The 16,827-nt window shown below is 35.7% G+C and overlaps 1 protein-coding gene across 1 annotated transcript in view; it reads right to left on the bottom strand.

Moving 5' to 3' along the window:
• LOC102435802 (disintegrin and metalloproteinase domain-containing protein 5-like) overlaps positions 1-12,568 on the bottom strand; it is a 45,622-nt gene extending 33,054 nt beyond the window's left edge. The window contains exons 1-3 of the mRNA XM_023751826.1: positions 12,515-12,568; positions 10,990-11,061; positions 1,849-1,985 (exon numbers count right to left, since the gene is read on the bottom strand). Coding sequence (XP_023607594.1) covers positions 1,849-1,985; positions 10,990-11,061; positions 12,515-12,568 — 263 coding nt within the window. The remainder of the gene's footprint in view (positions 1-1,848; positions 1,986-10,989; positions 11,062-12,514) is intronic.
• Between the last annotated feature and the right edge of the window lie 4,259 nt (positions 12,569-16,827).

Here is a 16,827-nt window from a genome sequence, read left to right as displayed (position 1 = left end):
CTGAAACTTCTGAAGTATTTAACAATTTTGCAGCACCCAAAGTCAATGTACTAAAATCAATTATATTTCTATGTACTAGAAAAGAGCAATTTGAAGATGATAAGTAAACAATTTCATTCATGATAACAAAAAAAGAATACTTAAAGATAAATGCTTAATGATAAATTTAAATTATGAAATACAATTCCATTGCTGGAAAAAATTAAAGACCTACATAAATAAAGGCATATACCATATTCAAATATCAAAATACTCCATATTATTAAGATGGCAATTCTCCCAAAATTGAACTATGCAATTAAATAATGCAATACTTTTTAAAAGCTCAACAGGATATTTTGTAAAAATTTAAAAGCTGATAAAATATATATTAAAATGCAAAGGGCCTAGATTAGCCAAAAAAGAACTTTAGAGAAGATGAAAAAACTTGGATATTTGCATTACCTGATTTCAAAATTCAATATAAAGGTACAGCAATAAAGGTAATATGCTTCTGCATAAGTGTAGACATACAGATTAGTGATATAAAATAGAGATTCCTATTAAAAATCCACACATATATGGCCACTTGATTTTTGAAAAAGTGGCCAAGGCAATTAAGTGAGGAAAACACGTGGTCTTGGAATAATTGAAAATCCATATGGAAAAAATAAAAATCAACTAAAACACATATACAGTAATTTAACTAAAAATGTATCATAAAACTGATAAAGTGTACTACATCAAAATTAAAAACATGTTCTTAAAAAAATGCATTATAAAGAGGAAATTATGTATCTGATACCCAAAATATATGAACAATTCTTACAACTCAATAAAAGCACAAAAATATATTTTGTTTTTAAAAATTGAAAAAAAAAATATTTGAATAAACTCTTTATCAAAGAAGATATACAACACTATTAAACATGAAAATATGTTCACATTATTAGCTCCTTGGAAAAAGCAGATTAAAACCCATATGAGATAATATTACCTACCTACTAAAATGATTCAAATTAAACATACTGATCATATCAAGTCTTGGTGATAATGTAAAACAGTCAGAACTGGCTACACAATTTGTGGAAACTAATGTAAAATGGAAATGCAGCCCCCCTTGTTTATAAAGCAAGAGAAAAGTATTATTAGTAATATTAAAATTAAAAGCTTTTTCTCCTTGCTTCAAAGTCTCTCTTTCTCAATGGGTCATGGTGTTATTTATTTACAATTTAATGTCTTTCAAGATAAATAAAATGTAATTAACATGAATTATACATCTTCATATTGTACAATGCCAGTTTAAATGCAAATATCAAAGCATTTAACTTTATGCAGAATCACTGAGATCACACAATTCATCTGACCATATATATATATATATATATATATATATATATATATATATATATAGACACACACACATACACTGAGTGGCCAGATTTTTATGACCGGCCAGGTTATTATGACCACCCCATCAGTACTTCATTGACACTTCCAAAAATACTGACTATTGAAAACTTCCTAAGCAAATACTCTCAAGGTTTTATTATTATTATTATTTGCATAACTAATTCACTTTATTGTACTGATAGGGTGGCCATAATAATCTGGCCACTCAGTATATATATACAAATCAGACTCTGGAAGGTAGGAAGAAGAGAGTTTACCCAGGTATGGAGGGCTTGGGAAGTGTTGAACCATTTTGGTGTGTTTCCAACGGTACTTAAAAAGAATATGTATGTAGTTGTTGGATACAGTGTTCTGTAATTGTCAATTACTTTAGTTTGGTGAATGGAAATGTAAAAGCTCCTAACCAAACAATTTCTTTACAGGAATATGTGTATTTAATAAAGAAAATTATCTTACATTGCTTCTGGTGACATTGTGCAAACATCTCCTGAACAATAGCAGGTATCAGTATTGTCAAAACTCAATCCCATATGAAGGCTGAGCAACTGCACGATACTGACAGCATATGACTCCAAAGATGAACCCTCTACTTGCTAAATTTAAGGAAAAGAAAATTATTCAGCTAAGAACCCTATTGTTATTTAAAAAAACACACAATACTTACCATAATAAAAAATTAGTAAATGAAATTCATTTTTTTAAGGTATCAATGCATCCAAGATACCTATGTAGATGAAATTAGTTATATAAGCATTTGGATGATAAATTTGTTAAACATGCATAAATAAGCACAAAAGTTTAATTTCAAAATACTATTACTTAAGGACAAGAGCAGCTATCTTGGAGTCTTAAACACCACATTGTATATTTCATCTTTGAATTATTTTTTTAAAAATTCCTCTAATATTTTAATAATCAATTCTACATTTTTCTCTGTAGAAAGTAACCTCTGAAATAGGTCTCAATGATTTCTGCCTTCTGCTATTCATGTCCTGAATATAAGCTGGACTTATTGACCTACTTCTAGTTAACTGAATATAGCAGAAGTGATGGGTCATCATTTCCAAGATAGGTTAGAAAAAGACTGACTTCTTGGATTCTGTCTCATTTTCCTCACTTGGGGGAAAACCAGCCAGCTATTCTGCGAAGAAGTCAGCCTTATAAGAGGTCCACATAAGTTAACTTGGAAAAGATTTTCTGGGGTCTTCCAATAGCCACGTGACTGAGCTTGGAAACAAATTCTCTCTGTGCTGAAGCCTGAGATTACCACAGGTCTAACTGACACCTTGATTTTGCTCACTAAGCTGTTCCCAAAATCCTACCCCACCGAACTACATTTTTATCTGCTACGTTTTGGTATAATCAGTTATATAGCAATCAATAGGTAGGTATTGTTGCTCTCCTTTGTATTATTTCCAGTTTCTGCAGACAGATGTTTATAGCAGCTTTATTCATAATTGCCAAAACTTGCAAGCAACCATGGTATCCTTGAGTAGGTAAACAGATACATAAGCTATGGCACATTTCAAACAATGGAATATTATTCAGCACTAAAAAGAAATGAGTTATCAAGTAATGAAAAGAAATGGAGGAACCTCAAATGCATATTACTAAGTGAAAGAACCCAATCTGAAAAGGCTACATACTGTATAACTCCAACTATATGTCATTCTGAGAAAAACAAAATTATGGAGACAATGACAAGATTTGTGGTTGCTTGTGCTAGTCAAGCTCTGGCACAGATACCAATGTCCCTTTTGCTATCTGTGCACCTACAAGCCCCTTGATTTAAATAATATTTATAAGTTGGGGTCCCAAGTTCCAGGCCCAGTAATTCCTATAACACAACAGGGCTTCAGCATCATTATAATACCACAGAGCCACAAAAATAAGACCTATATTAACACAAGAGGGTATCACCTTGAGGGTATCCACATCTCAAACAACATGACCTTGGCTCAGGATCTAACTGCTAGAAATGATATTGTGCAGAGAAAAACCCTAAAGACCTCACCAAAAACTACTAGATTTAATAAATAAATTTGACAAAGTAGCAGCATAGAAAATTAACATCCAGAAATCAATGGCATTTTTGTACACTAAGAATGAGCTCTCAGCAAGAGAAATAAAAGAAAACATGTACCATTGCGACAAAAAAAATAAATAACCTGGGAATTAACCAAGTGGGTTAAAGACCTGACTCAGCAAACTATGGGTCATTGAAAAAAGAAATAGAGGAAGATACAAACAAGAGCAAGCATATACTGTGTTCATAGATAGGAAGAATTAACATCATTAAAATGTTCATACTAACCAAAACAATCTATAGATTCAATGCAAACCCTATTAAAATACCAATGCAGGCATGCAGACCAATGGAACAGAACAGATACCCCAGAAATCAACCTACACCTTTATGGTCAATTAATATTTGACAAAGAAGGCAAGTGCATGCAATAGAGTAAAGAAAATCTCTTCAATAAATGGTGCTGGGTAAATTGGACAGGTACATGCAAAAAAATGAAACTAGACCAACTTATAACATACACAAGAATAAGCTCAAAATGGATAACAGACTAAAATATAAGTTGTGAAACCATAAAAATCCTAGAAGAAACCACAGGTAGCAAAATCTCAGACATCTCTCATAGCAATATGTTTACCAATACATCTCATAGAGTAAAAGAAACAAAGGAGAAAATAAACAAATGGGACTACATCAAAATTAAAAGTTTCTGCACAGCAAAAGAAACCATCTTCAAAATGAAAAGGGAACGCACTGAATATGAAACATTTGCCAGTGATACATCTGATAAGGAGTTAATTTTCAAAATATATAAAGAACTCATTTAACTCAACAAAAGCAAGACAAACAATCCAATTTAAAAAAATGGGCAAAGGACCTGATTGGATATTTCTCTAAAGAGGATATACAGATGGCCAACAGACATATGAAAAAATGCTAAAAGTCACTAATCATCAGAGAGATGCAAATTAAAACTACATTGAGTATCACCTCACACCTGCCAGAATGGCTACCATCAATAAATAAACAAATAACAAACAAATAACATGTACTGGTGAGGATGTGGAAAAAAAGGAACCCTCGTGCACTGCTGGTGGGAATACAGACTGGTACAGTCATGGTGGAAAACTGTATGGAGTTTCCTCAAAAAATTAAAAATGGAACTGCCATTTGACCCAGTGATCCCACTTTTAGACTATATCCTAAGAATCCCAAAACACTAATCAGAAAGAATATATGCACCCTTATGCTCACAGCAGCATTATTTACAATAGTAAGAAGGGAAACAACCCAAATGCCCATAAGTAGATGAATGACTAAAAAAATCTGTGGTACATTTACACAATGGAATACTATGCACCTATAAAAAGGAAGGATCTCTTAACCTTTTTGACAGCATGGGTGGACCTGGAGATTTTTTTTTAATGTTTTCTTTCTTTTTTTATTTTTCTATTGTTGAAAGTATTAGATATATCTCCCTTTTCCCAGACTGACCTCCCCTGCCCCACCCTCCCCCCAGGACAAGCCCCCACCACCCCAGTCTCTGTGTCCATCGGTCATGCTAATATGCATGCATACAAGTCCTTTGGTTGATCTCTTACCCCCCTTTCCTTGCTTTCTCTCTGAGATTGGACGGTCTGTTCAGTGTTTCAGACCAGGAGATTTTTGTGCTAAACAAAATAAGCCACTCAGAGAAAGACAAATATCACATGTTCTTACTTATATGTGGAATCTAATGAACAAAATAAACTGATGAACAAAAATAGATCCAGAGTCATGAAAGCATGGAAAACACTGACAGATATCAGAGGGATTGGGGGAGAGAGAGTGGGAAGCGATTAACCAGAGAACTTATATACATGTATGCATAGCCCATGGACACAGGTAATAGTGTGATGAAGGCCTGGGTTGCAGCAGGAGCCAGGTAGAAGGGGACAAATGGGGCAAATTGGGGGACATCTATAATATTCTCAACAATAAAAATAAATTAATTAAATAAAATGGGCAATTAAAACCACAGAAGGCAAAAACAGAGAGGGGAAATTTAAAAAAAACAACTATGAACAAGAACAATAAATAGAAACAATTCAATATCTATTTATTAAAAATTATCAACACAGTATGTAGAGAGGGAAAGTACCACAACAAGAAAAAGGCTCTATGGGACAAGTCTACAGCTAACATCATACTCAACGTGAAAAGCTAAAAGTTTTTCTTCTAAGATCAGGAAAAAGACAAGAATGTGCTCTCTCACCACTTTTGTTCAATATAATATTGGAAGAACTAATTAGAGCAATTAAGCAAAGGGGGAAAGGCATCCAAATTGGTAAAGAAGAAGTAAAGATGTCACTATTTGCATATGACATGCTATTATATATAGAAAACCCTAAAACTCATAAAACAAACAAACAAAAATGTTAGGAGTAAAAAATGAATTCTGTAAAGTAGCTGGATACAAAATTAATACACAAAAATCTGTTGCATTTAGGTACACTAATAAACTATCAGAGTAATTTAAAAAAACAAGCTCATTTACAATTGTAAGATAACTGAAAATATTAGGAATAAATTTAACCGAGCTGGTGAAAGATCTCTACTCTGAAAACTATACAATATTGAAAGAAACTGAAAAGATATCCCATTAATATTGTTAAAATGTCCATACCCAAACTATAGTATAGATTCAATGCAATCCCTACTAAAAATTCCAATGCCATTTTTCATAGAAATTGAAAAAACAATGCTAAAATTTGTATAGAACTACAACAGACCCCAAAAACAATCCTGAGAAAGAACAAAGCTAGAGGCATCACACTTCCGGTTTTGAAACTATATTACAAAGCTAGAGTAATCCAAAACTATGGTATAGCCCTGGCTGGTGTGGCTCAGTTGGTTGAGTGTCATCCTGTGCACCAAAATGTCCTTGGATCAGTTCCTGGTCATGGCACATGCCTAGGTTGCGGGCTCAGTCCCTGGAAGTGGTAGGTGCAAGAGGCAAAGCAATCAATGATTCCCTCTCATATGTCTCTCTCTTTTTCTCTCTCCCCATCCTCTTTCTCTAAAATCAATAAAAACATTTTTTAAAGTATGGTATAGGTAAGGAATAGGGCCCCAAAATAAACCCCTGAAGATATGATCAACTAATATTTGACAAGGGAGTCAAGAATACTCAACTGAAAAAAGATAGCCTCTTCAATAAATGGTGCTGAAAAAACTGAATATTTACATGCAAAAAATTAAACGGGACCCTTTATCTTAGACTGCTCACAAAAATTTACAAATGAATTGAAAATTAAAATGTAAGAAGTGACCCCAGCCAATGTAGTTCAGTGGTTGAGCATTGACCCAGAAACCAAGGGGTCACCAGTTCAATTTCTGGTCAGAGCACATGCCCAGATTGCAGGTTCAATCCCCACTAGGGGGCATGCAGGATGTAGCCAATCAATGATGTTTCCCTCCCATTGATGTTTCTATCTCTCTATTCCTATCCCTTCCTCTCTCTTGATGTGGGGTTAGGGCGGTGGTTGGCAAACTGCGGCTCGCGAGCCACATGCAGCTCTTTGGCCCCTTGAGTGTGGCTCTTCCACAAAATACCAACTTCTGCGCATGTGCCACGAAGTTTCAATTGCACTGTACATGCGCGCCCTCAGGTGGTTTTTGTGGAAGAGCCACACTCAAGGGGCCGAAGAGCCGCATGTGGCTCGCGAGCCGCAGTTTGCCGACCACTGGGGAATGAGAAGAGTTAAACCAAAAAAACTTATATACTTGTACACAAAGACCTTGGGGGGGAGGTAGGGGCTGGGAAGATTGGGGTAAAGAGGGGTAAATGTGAGACATCTGTAATACTATCAACAATAAAAATTATACATTAAATATACATATAAGAAGTAAAATCATAAAACTTTACAAAGAAATGGTAGTAAAAAATCTCCTTGACATTTGTCTTGCCAATTATTTTATGGATATGATACCAAAACCACAAACAAAAGCAAAAATAAACAAGTGGAACTACATCAATAAAAAGGTTCTACACAACAAAAGAACTGATCAACAAAATGAAAAGGTTACCTACAGAATATGAGACAGTGTGCAAATTATATATTTGATAAGGAGTTAATATCCAAAATATAGGAACTCATATACAATTCACTAGCAAAAAACAAGTAATCTGATTAAGAAATGGTCATAAGACCTGAATAGATATTTCTCCAAAGAAGATTTTAAATGGCCACCAAATACACTGAAAGGTGCTTAACATCAATAAACATCAGGGAAATACAAATCAAAGCCACAAGAAATATCACCACACCTGTTAGAACGGCTATTATCAAAAATACAAGAGATAACAAGTACTGGAAACGATATGAAGAAAACGGAAGCCTGTTTCCTGTTTCAGGAAATATAAATTGGTATAACCAGTATAGAAAACAGCATGGTGGTTACTAAAACTATTAAAAATAGAACTATCATATGGATCAGCAGTTCCACTAGTTGGTATATACAGGGTATCTCCAAAAAAAATGTATACACACTTTAACAGCTGGTAGATCAATTTTGAAAACGAAATGTATTTTAATAAACTCTGCCTTTATAATTATTCAATGTGTGTATACATTTGGGGGGGGGGGTACCCTACATCTGAAGAAAATGAAATCTCTCTCAAAGAGATATCTGTAGGCCATATTCAATGCAAATTATTCACAATAGCCAAGATATGGAAATAACCTAAATGTCCATCAATAGATGAGTGGATAAAGAAATTGTGATATATCTATATCTATAATAATAAAAGTGTAATATGCTAATTAGACCAGACATCCTTCCAGACATCCTTCCTTCCAGATAAAGCCGCAGTGGTCAGGGATCACACAGAGGCAGCAGAGGCCCCTGGCCACAGCAGCGGGCAGGCGGGAACCGGGTCCAAGGCCCTTGCACGAATTTCATGCATTGGGCCTCTAATATATGTATATATGTACGTATGTATGTATGTATGTATACATATACATACACAAACAATATGGATGAATCTTGAAGCAAAGAATGGATTGGTGGTTGTCAAGAGTTGGGACTATGAGGTGGGAATGAGTAAAAGTAGTCTAAGGGTACAAACGTCTAGTTTCTGGGGATGCAAAGTATAGCATAGTAATGAGAATTAACGATACTGTATTATATATTTGAAAATTTCTAAGAGAATAGACTTAAAGATTCTCAGCACACACACATATACACACACAAATAGTAACGATATGAGATGATGGATGTGTTAACCTTAGGTTTTGTGGAAATAATTTCCCATATATACATATATCATATCATCACATTGTGGGCCTTAAACTTACATAATGTTATAACAAGTACATACCAGAAGTGATTTTAAATCTTTTTAATCTGCTTCATTGTAGTTGCTACTAAAAGTTAACCAACTGCACAAATTGCTTAATATGAAAATCACAGTGCACACATCTTTTTCTGAGACATTCTCAAGTTAGTTCCCTTTCCTAGTTTTTAAATAACTTGTGACAAATGGAATATAGCACTTTAGTTAGAGCTTATTCTTACTTTCCCCAGAAAACAGTGGATTATGAATATTTGATAGCTATTTTTTCCTACAAGTCTGTTCCTCCAAAGTATAAAGATTTGAATGCAGTAATAAAATAGCATAAAATAGAAAAAAATGTCACTTAATAAAAAAGCTAATGAATGTATACAAATTCTTAATTTTGAGAGAAAATTTGATATGTTCAATAATTAACATTATTGAATATATAATATATATTGATGCAAGCATACCACTGTTTAAAACAACTTTGACTTATATTATGATCAGTTCAACTTGTTCTATTTTTAAAAGCAATTATATAGTTTAATTTTTATGTTCCAAAATCTATACTAATAATAGACAAATATGTGTAAATTGACTGTCCCTCCACAATGCCCACAGCCAATCAGGAGTGGTATGCAAATTAACCGGACAAAGACGACAGGCCTGTGGTCAGCGCACACTTGTGCAGATGCCGAGCAGCCAGGGGCAGGGCAGGACGCTTGTGTCATCACCATGGCAACAACGCAGGCGTTCCATCCCGCCCCCCGCCACTTTGGGCCTTTGGGCAGCGTGGGAGGGCAGAAAGGCGTCTCCGGGCCAGAGCGAAGGCGGTGCTGGCAGCCAGGGGAAGGAAGGCCTATTCTTGCACAAATCTTCATGCATCAGGCCTCTAGTTAGTAAAATAAAATACTATTAAAGAATGAGTATACTATGTAATATATTTATTCATTCTTTAAAATATTTAGGAAATTTTTATACATGAAAATAATGAGAACAAACTGGATAATAATTACATACCAGAGCAACTCCTGCGTCCTCGTTCTTATAACATATTTTTCCAGGAAATACGGCTCCTTTAAAATGAACTTGTTTCTTGAAGCTAAAAATAAGAATTTCCTCACAATTGCATTTAAGAGTGGTATTATTGGTGATAAATTTTCATAACAACAAACATTAGTGAACAATTACTATGTCCTAAGGACCATGCTACTCTGAATTAACCTAATTTAAACACATATTTTCTCATACCTACAACATTAAGAATATGTCAGCATATATATGCAAATTTTGTGTTTGATAAACACTCAGAAGTATAATAAGGATAAAGCCTAACAATTATGCCAAATGCATTTGCACTAATGGTTTATAGTTATTATTCTGGTTCCCTCAACATTTACAGCCCTGAAAATTCAATTTTCTGTGACCTACTTATTCACTCATTTACAAAAATTAATAAATTTTCCTGCACATAAAATTCTAGATAGGAAAACAATTCAATATATTTATGTTATTAGAAAATAAAAACATAAAAATTAATCAGAAGAGAGACACACTATAGAGATTATATAACAGGTAGTAAAAGTTTATAAGCCAAGCAACATTAAAGAAAGTGTTATCACTTATAATTAATCTCCTTTAGTTATTTCAATGCTTTTATGTAACTTCACTTTTATTAGGTTATTTTATGTCAGTTAGAAATTTTTAAGTCTCGCTTCACATTAGCTCATTGAGGACAAGGACTTTAACTTACAGTTTTCCCCCATCCCAATCATGTTGACCAAATTTATAGAATATAGTACATATTAAATAGATGATTATTTTTCATAATTAACATATGAAATCATTTTGCATTTTTTTCCATAACACTGTACAAATATGGAATACTATACTCACGCAAGTAAGTATGCAGGCTGGAAGACATGTTCAGATTTCCACTGTAAAAATCTGTATAATATTGAATAAGGATTTCCAAAAGTAGAAATTTTGTTTTTATTTGACCATATTTCTATGGAAGATATTACAACAGTCAGTTTTAACTGACTAAACATCTAAAAAGAGAAGACAAATAAACATTTTTAAATAAATTTAAACATTACATTAAACTTCTATAAAAACATATTTAAGACATTTAATTTGGTATGTTGATCGTGGAAAACTGTTCAACAGCACAACCAAATATTAAACAAATCAATACATATTACAGATAATTTTACAAAATATATAAACAAAAGAGTTTTTAAAAACTTACAGTGTTAACAAGTCCAAATATCTGCATAACCTTCTGTGTTACAGCCTTTATATCAGAGCCCATGTAATCAAACTGTAAAAGATAAATTACTTTTAAAAACCAGTGAGTGCCATTAGTATATCACATACCCTTTATATATACAATGTACTATATTCTAAATGAGTGATAGGACTACATTCCAATTGTAATCCAAGAAATAATGATGTATAAGTAATGATTTATAAAAGTGATATAATTTATGCAATAAATAAAAACACAATAACGTGATTTTGTTTTTCTGTCTTTTGTGATACTGCTATTTTTTGAAAACTCTAATGATAGTTTTAAAGTTATAAATTTTTCATTAAATTTACTGGGATAATCTTATTTAATATAGGTTTCAGTTCTATTAAGTGCCTGCCAGGCTAGTTCAGTCAATAGAGCATGAGACTCTTAATAACATGACTTTAAGCAATGTTTAAAGCAATTAATTTGTGCCCTTTATTATTTATGAAACTGAATCATAACTTTTTTATTTCTTTATTTTTTTAATATATGTTATTGATTTTTTACAGAGAGGAAGGGAGAGGGATAAAGAGTTAGAAACATCGATGAGAGAGAAACATCTATCAGCTGCCCCCTGCACAACTCCCCACCGGGGTTGTGTCCGCAACCAAGGTACATGCCCTTGACCGGAATCAAACCTGGGACCCTTGAGTCCGCAGGCCGACACTCCATCCACTGAGCCAAACCGGCTAGGGCAATCATAACTTTTTTAAATGTGGTATTTCATAAATGAATAGGACTGCATCGAACTAAAAATCTTCTGCACAGCAAAAGAAACTGCCAACAAAAAGGCAAACTACTAATTGGGAGAAGATATTTGCAAACAACAGTTCTGACAAGGGGTGAATATCCAAAATATGTAAAGAACTCATATAACTTAACACCAAACAAATAATCCAATTAAAAAATAGGCAGAGGACCTGAACAGACACTTCTCCCAAGAAGGCATACAAATGGCCAAGAGATATATGAAAAGATGTTCAATTTCACTAGCTATTAGGGAAATGCAGATCAAAACTACAATGAGATACCACGTCACACCTCTTGGAATGCCTGTTAGCAATAAGACAAGTAACAGTGTTAGAGAGGTTGTGGGGACAAAGGAATCCTTATTCACTACTGGTGGGAATGTAAACTGGTACAGCCTCCATGGAAAATATGTGGGATATAAAACTGAAAACAACAAATGAACCAACAAGAACAACAAACAAACAAAAAAGCATAGACACAGACAACAGTATGGTGGTTACTAGAGGGAAAGAAGTGGGAAGGGTATTAAGGGTAAAGGGAGTCAAATATACAGAGACAGAAGATAATTCAACTTTGGGTGAGGTGCACACTATGCAATATATAGATTGAGGATCATAGAAATGTACACTTGAACCCTATATAATCTTATTAACCTTGATAAATTTATAAAAAGAAAAAACAAAAAATAGAGTTACCATATGACCCAGCAACCTGTCTTCTGGGTACCTACCTGAAAATTTTCAAAACATCCTATATGACAAAGAGCTAATATGTAAATGGCCATCATGCCCTCACACCATAATGCCATAATGGCTCAGACACTCAACACTGGGGAGAGAGGAATGGAGACCAGCCAGGCACAAATGAGCTCAACAAGAGAGGAATGGGGACCAGTCAGGCACAAATGAGCTTGCGAGAGAGAAATGGGGACCAGCCAGGCTGCAGCCCAGGAGAGGGACAAGCCGCACGCCCCATGGTCCTGGGTGCCAGTGGCTGCGCCTGTGGCCAAGAAGAGGGATAAGCTGCCCACCCCGCGGTCCTGGGAGCCAGCGTCTGCAGCTGTGGCCCAGGCGAAGCCGCCCACCCATGGTCCCCTGCGGCTGCGGCTGCCGCCAGCCCGGGCGAAGCCGGCTTGAGTCCTGGGCGCCTGCTGCCAGCCAGAGGGAAGGAAGCCCGGCTCCCATGTGCCTGCGACTGGTCGGAGGAGGGAATCCTGGGTTCCAGGTGTGGGCGAGGCAGAGGTGATTAGGGGCAATCAGGCCAGGAAGGGAGCAGTTAAGGGTGATCAGGTCGGTAGGGGAGCAGTTAGGGGACGATCAGGCAGGCAGGCAGAGGTGGTTAGGGGCGATCAGACAGGCAGAGGTGGTTAGGGGCAATCAGGCAGGCAGGCAGGTGAGCAGTTAGGAGCCAGCGGTCCTGGATTGCAAGTGGCAGTCAGACATCCCCCAAGGGGTCCTGGATTAGAGAGGGTACAGTCTTGGCTGAGGGACCCCCCACCATGCACAAATTTCATGCACTGGGCCTCTAGTTTATTCATAAAGATATATGTACCCCTATTTTCATTGCAGAATTATTCATGGTGGCCAAGACATGAAAACAACTGAAGTGTCCTTGATAGATGATTGGTTAAAGATGTGGTACATATATGAAAAGAATACTACTCAGCCATAACAAAAGATAAAATACTGTCATTTGTCTTGCTTTTCATTAATCTTTAACTTTTGTTTTTAATTGCAGTATTTATTCCCTCTACATCTAATGAAATATTTGAGTTGAAATATTTTAACTTAACCCTAGCTTTAAAATTTGTTCCATATTAAACAAATGCTTAATACATAATATTTGTTTTCCTTTATTGCCTTCTTTTTGTTTATTATGCTTAAAATTCTGATTACCAACTTCTAATTGCTTTGTAAATTTACAGGAATATGATTTTAGCATATGTATTGGCTTTGTACTGGGTCAACTTAGCTATAATGAAAAGCTCTCCAACTCTTTAGTGAGCCATCACACTTCAATTTTTGTTACCTCTGCCAACAATTATGTCTACACTTCCCTGCCTCATATTTACTTCTTTGAGAATCAACCAACTTTTTTTTAGGGAAAATATTTTTGTTTTATAACCTATGTCTTAAAATATTAATATCTGAAGGTTTTGTGTATCTAAACCTATTATTTTTTGTTTTGTTTCACTGTGGCTAATTTTTTTATGGATTTTGAGCTAATACATGGCTGTTATTAATCTGTGGGAATCCTACTTAAAGTTGTATTCCACCAGGGAGAAATACCATTTGCTTCCACCAGGTATCCTCATATCTTACCAATCTAGGACAAATGCAGCCTTATAGCTTAGAATCCCCTAACTACCTACGTTGTACGAATTCACAACTTAAACCTATGCAAGATCTGAAGTATAATCGTGAATCCTCATTATGAAAATTTTGTTCTTTTGTTTTTCTGTCATTTCATTCACTAAGAATTGAGAACAGAACAGATGACTTGTTTTCTTCCTTTGCCTGAAAGAGGTGCCATATGTGTTCAGTAGACTACCCTACCAATTAGGCTTAGACAATTAAATATTATTGCATGTGGGTTTGAAGGTTTGGGGATGTTCTAATACAGTGATGGCAAACTTATGACACGCATGTCAGAGGTGACACGTGAACTCATTTTTTTGGTTGATTTTTCTTTGTTAAATGGCATTTAAATATATAAAATAAATATCAAAAATATAAATCTTTGTTTTACTATGGTTGCAAATATAAAAAAATTTCTATATGTGACACGGCACCAGAGTTAAGTTAGGGTTTTTCAAAATGCTGACACGCCAAGCTCAAAAGGTTCGCCATCACTGTTCTAATATATACTTTCATTGAGAATGTAGTCCTTTTAAAAAAAAGAAAAAATAACAAGGTTTAGAAAATGAAAAATGCTTCACTTTACAAATGCAATTAGAGATCATATACACAAAATAAATTAATTAACAAAAATTTGGCTTATTTATAATTTAAAGAATTTATCAATTGTTCTAAAATCAAAATGAACATCAAAAATGGGTTTTAAATTTTTATTATATCATTGAAATCAAGTAAAAGACAAATGTTAAATAATTTTAAAATAATAATATATTAAAAGGACCTACCATATTTTTATCCACAACAATATATAGTTCAAGGTATTGAGGAATTAACTTGAGAAATTCAACTCTCTGAAAAACATACATGAATACTAAGAAATTTCTAAAAATTTACTTTCTACTGAAATTATGTTCAAAGATAAACTGAGAAACATGTCACTACTGATTATATAACAAGGGTATTTTCAAATACAAAATTTAGGTACTATTTGGAAAATTCCAATCCAAACAATGTTTGTGGTTTAAAATAATTTTTAATGAGACCCCAAGCTATACAAGAACCCAGGTATCTTTTGATTTTAGCAATATCTGAAATTAGAAATATTAACTTTATAACATATAGCTTTTCTTTCCTTAGCCTTGTAATAATTTTCACAGTAATCTTCCATGTGGGAAGATTTTCTGCTACCAATTTTAGGAAACTACTTTTGGCAAACAATATAGTTTTAAAAACTGGCCAGGCAGATCACATAATATTTATATCATGTAAATTGCCAGACAATTGAGAAAAAGGGATAATTTACATTCATTGTCCAAATGCCCACATGTAAACATTTTTTGGTTTATTTAACCCTATATTCTAAATCTGTTAACTATGTTTTTGCTAAACTTTCATATAACAAGCATAACAAAGAATTCAATTTTATTCTATGCTTATTTTTTATTGTTGACACTATTACAGATGTTCCCCCCATTCCCTTCCATTTCCCCCCTCCACTCAGTCTCCTCCAGTCCTTCACCACATTATTGTCTCTATCCATGGGCTATGCATATCCTCCTAATAAAACAGTAATATGCAAATTGACCATCACTCCAACACACAAGATGGCCGCTCCATGTGGACACAAGATGGCCACCAAAAGATGGCCAGCAGGGGAGGGCAGTTGTGGGTGATCAGGCCAGCAGAGCAGGGCAGTTGGGAGGGACCAGGCATGCAGGGGATGACAGTGGGGGGACCCAGGCCTACAGGAGAGGACAGTTGGGAGCAACCAGGCCTGCAGAAGGGGACAGTTGAGGGAGACCCAGGCCTACAGGGGAGGGCAGTTGGGGGAACCAGCCTGGCAGGGGAGGGCAGTTAGGGGCGATCAGGCCAGCAGGGGAGGGCAGTTAGGGATAATCGGGACAGCAGGGAGCAGTTTGGCATCAATAAGGCTGGCAGGGGAGTGGTTAGAGGGTGATCAGGCTGGCAGGCAGAAGCGGTTAGGGCAGCCGTGGGCAAACTACGGCCCGCGGGCTGGATCCTTCCCGTTTGAAATGAATAAAACTAAAAAAAAAAGACCGTACCCTTTTATGTAATGATGTTTACTTTGAATTTATATTAGTTCACACAAACCATCCATGCTTTTGTTCCAGCCCTCCAGTCCAGTTTAAGAACCCATTGTGGCCCTCGAGTCAAAAAGTTTTCCCACCCCTGGGTTAGGGGCAATCAGGCAGGCAGGCAGGTGGGCGGTTGGGAGCCAGCAGTCCCCCAATGGGATCGGGCCTAAATGGGCAGTCGGACATCCCTCAAGGGGTCCCAGATTGGAGAGGGTGCAGACTGGGCTGAGGGACACACATACTCTTGTGCATGAATTTTGTGCACCGGGCCTCTAGTATATAATAAAAGCCTAATATGCTAAATGTCCAGTCAGCCATTCAACCAATCAAAGCGTAATATGCTAATGATATGCTAAGGTTGCTCAACTGCTCGCTATGACATGCATTTACCACCAAGGGGCAGATGGTCAACCAGTCGCTATGACATGCACTGACTACCCGGGGACAGATGCTCCAATAGGTAGGTTAGCTTGCTGCTGGGGTCTGGCCAATCAGGACTGAGCAAGACGGGCCAGACATGCCCTGGATCCCTCCCATAGTCCCTCCCCTGTTGGCCAAACTCCCATATCCCTCCCCAGCCCTGATCATGC

This window comes from Myotis lucifugus, unplaced genomic scaffold (genome assembly GCF_000147115.1).
Source record: "Myotis lucifugus unplaced genomic scaffold, Myoluc2.0 scaffold_26, whole genome shotgun sequence".
Classification (NCBI taxonomy): Eukaryota; Metazoa; Chordata; class Mammalia; order Chiroptera; family Vespertilionidae; genus Myotis; species Myotis lucifugus.
Note: the sequence above shows the minus strand (reverse complement) of the source record. Positions and strands in the feature narration are given on the sequence as shown.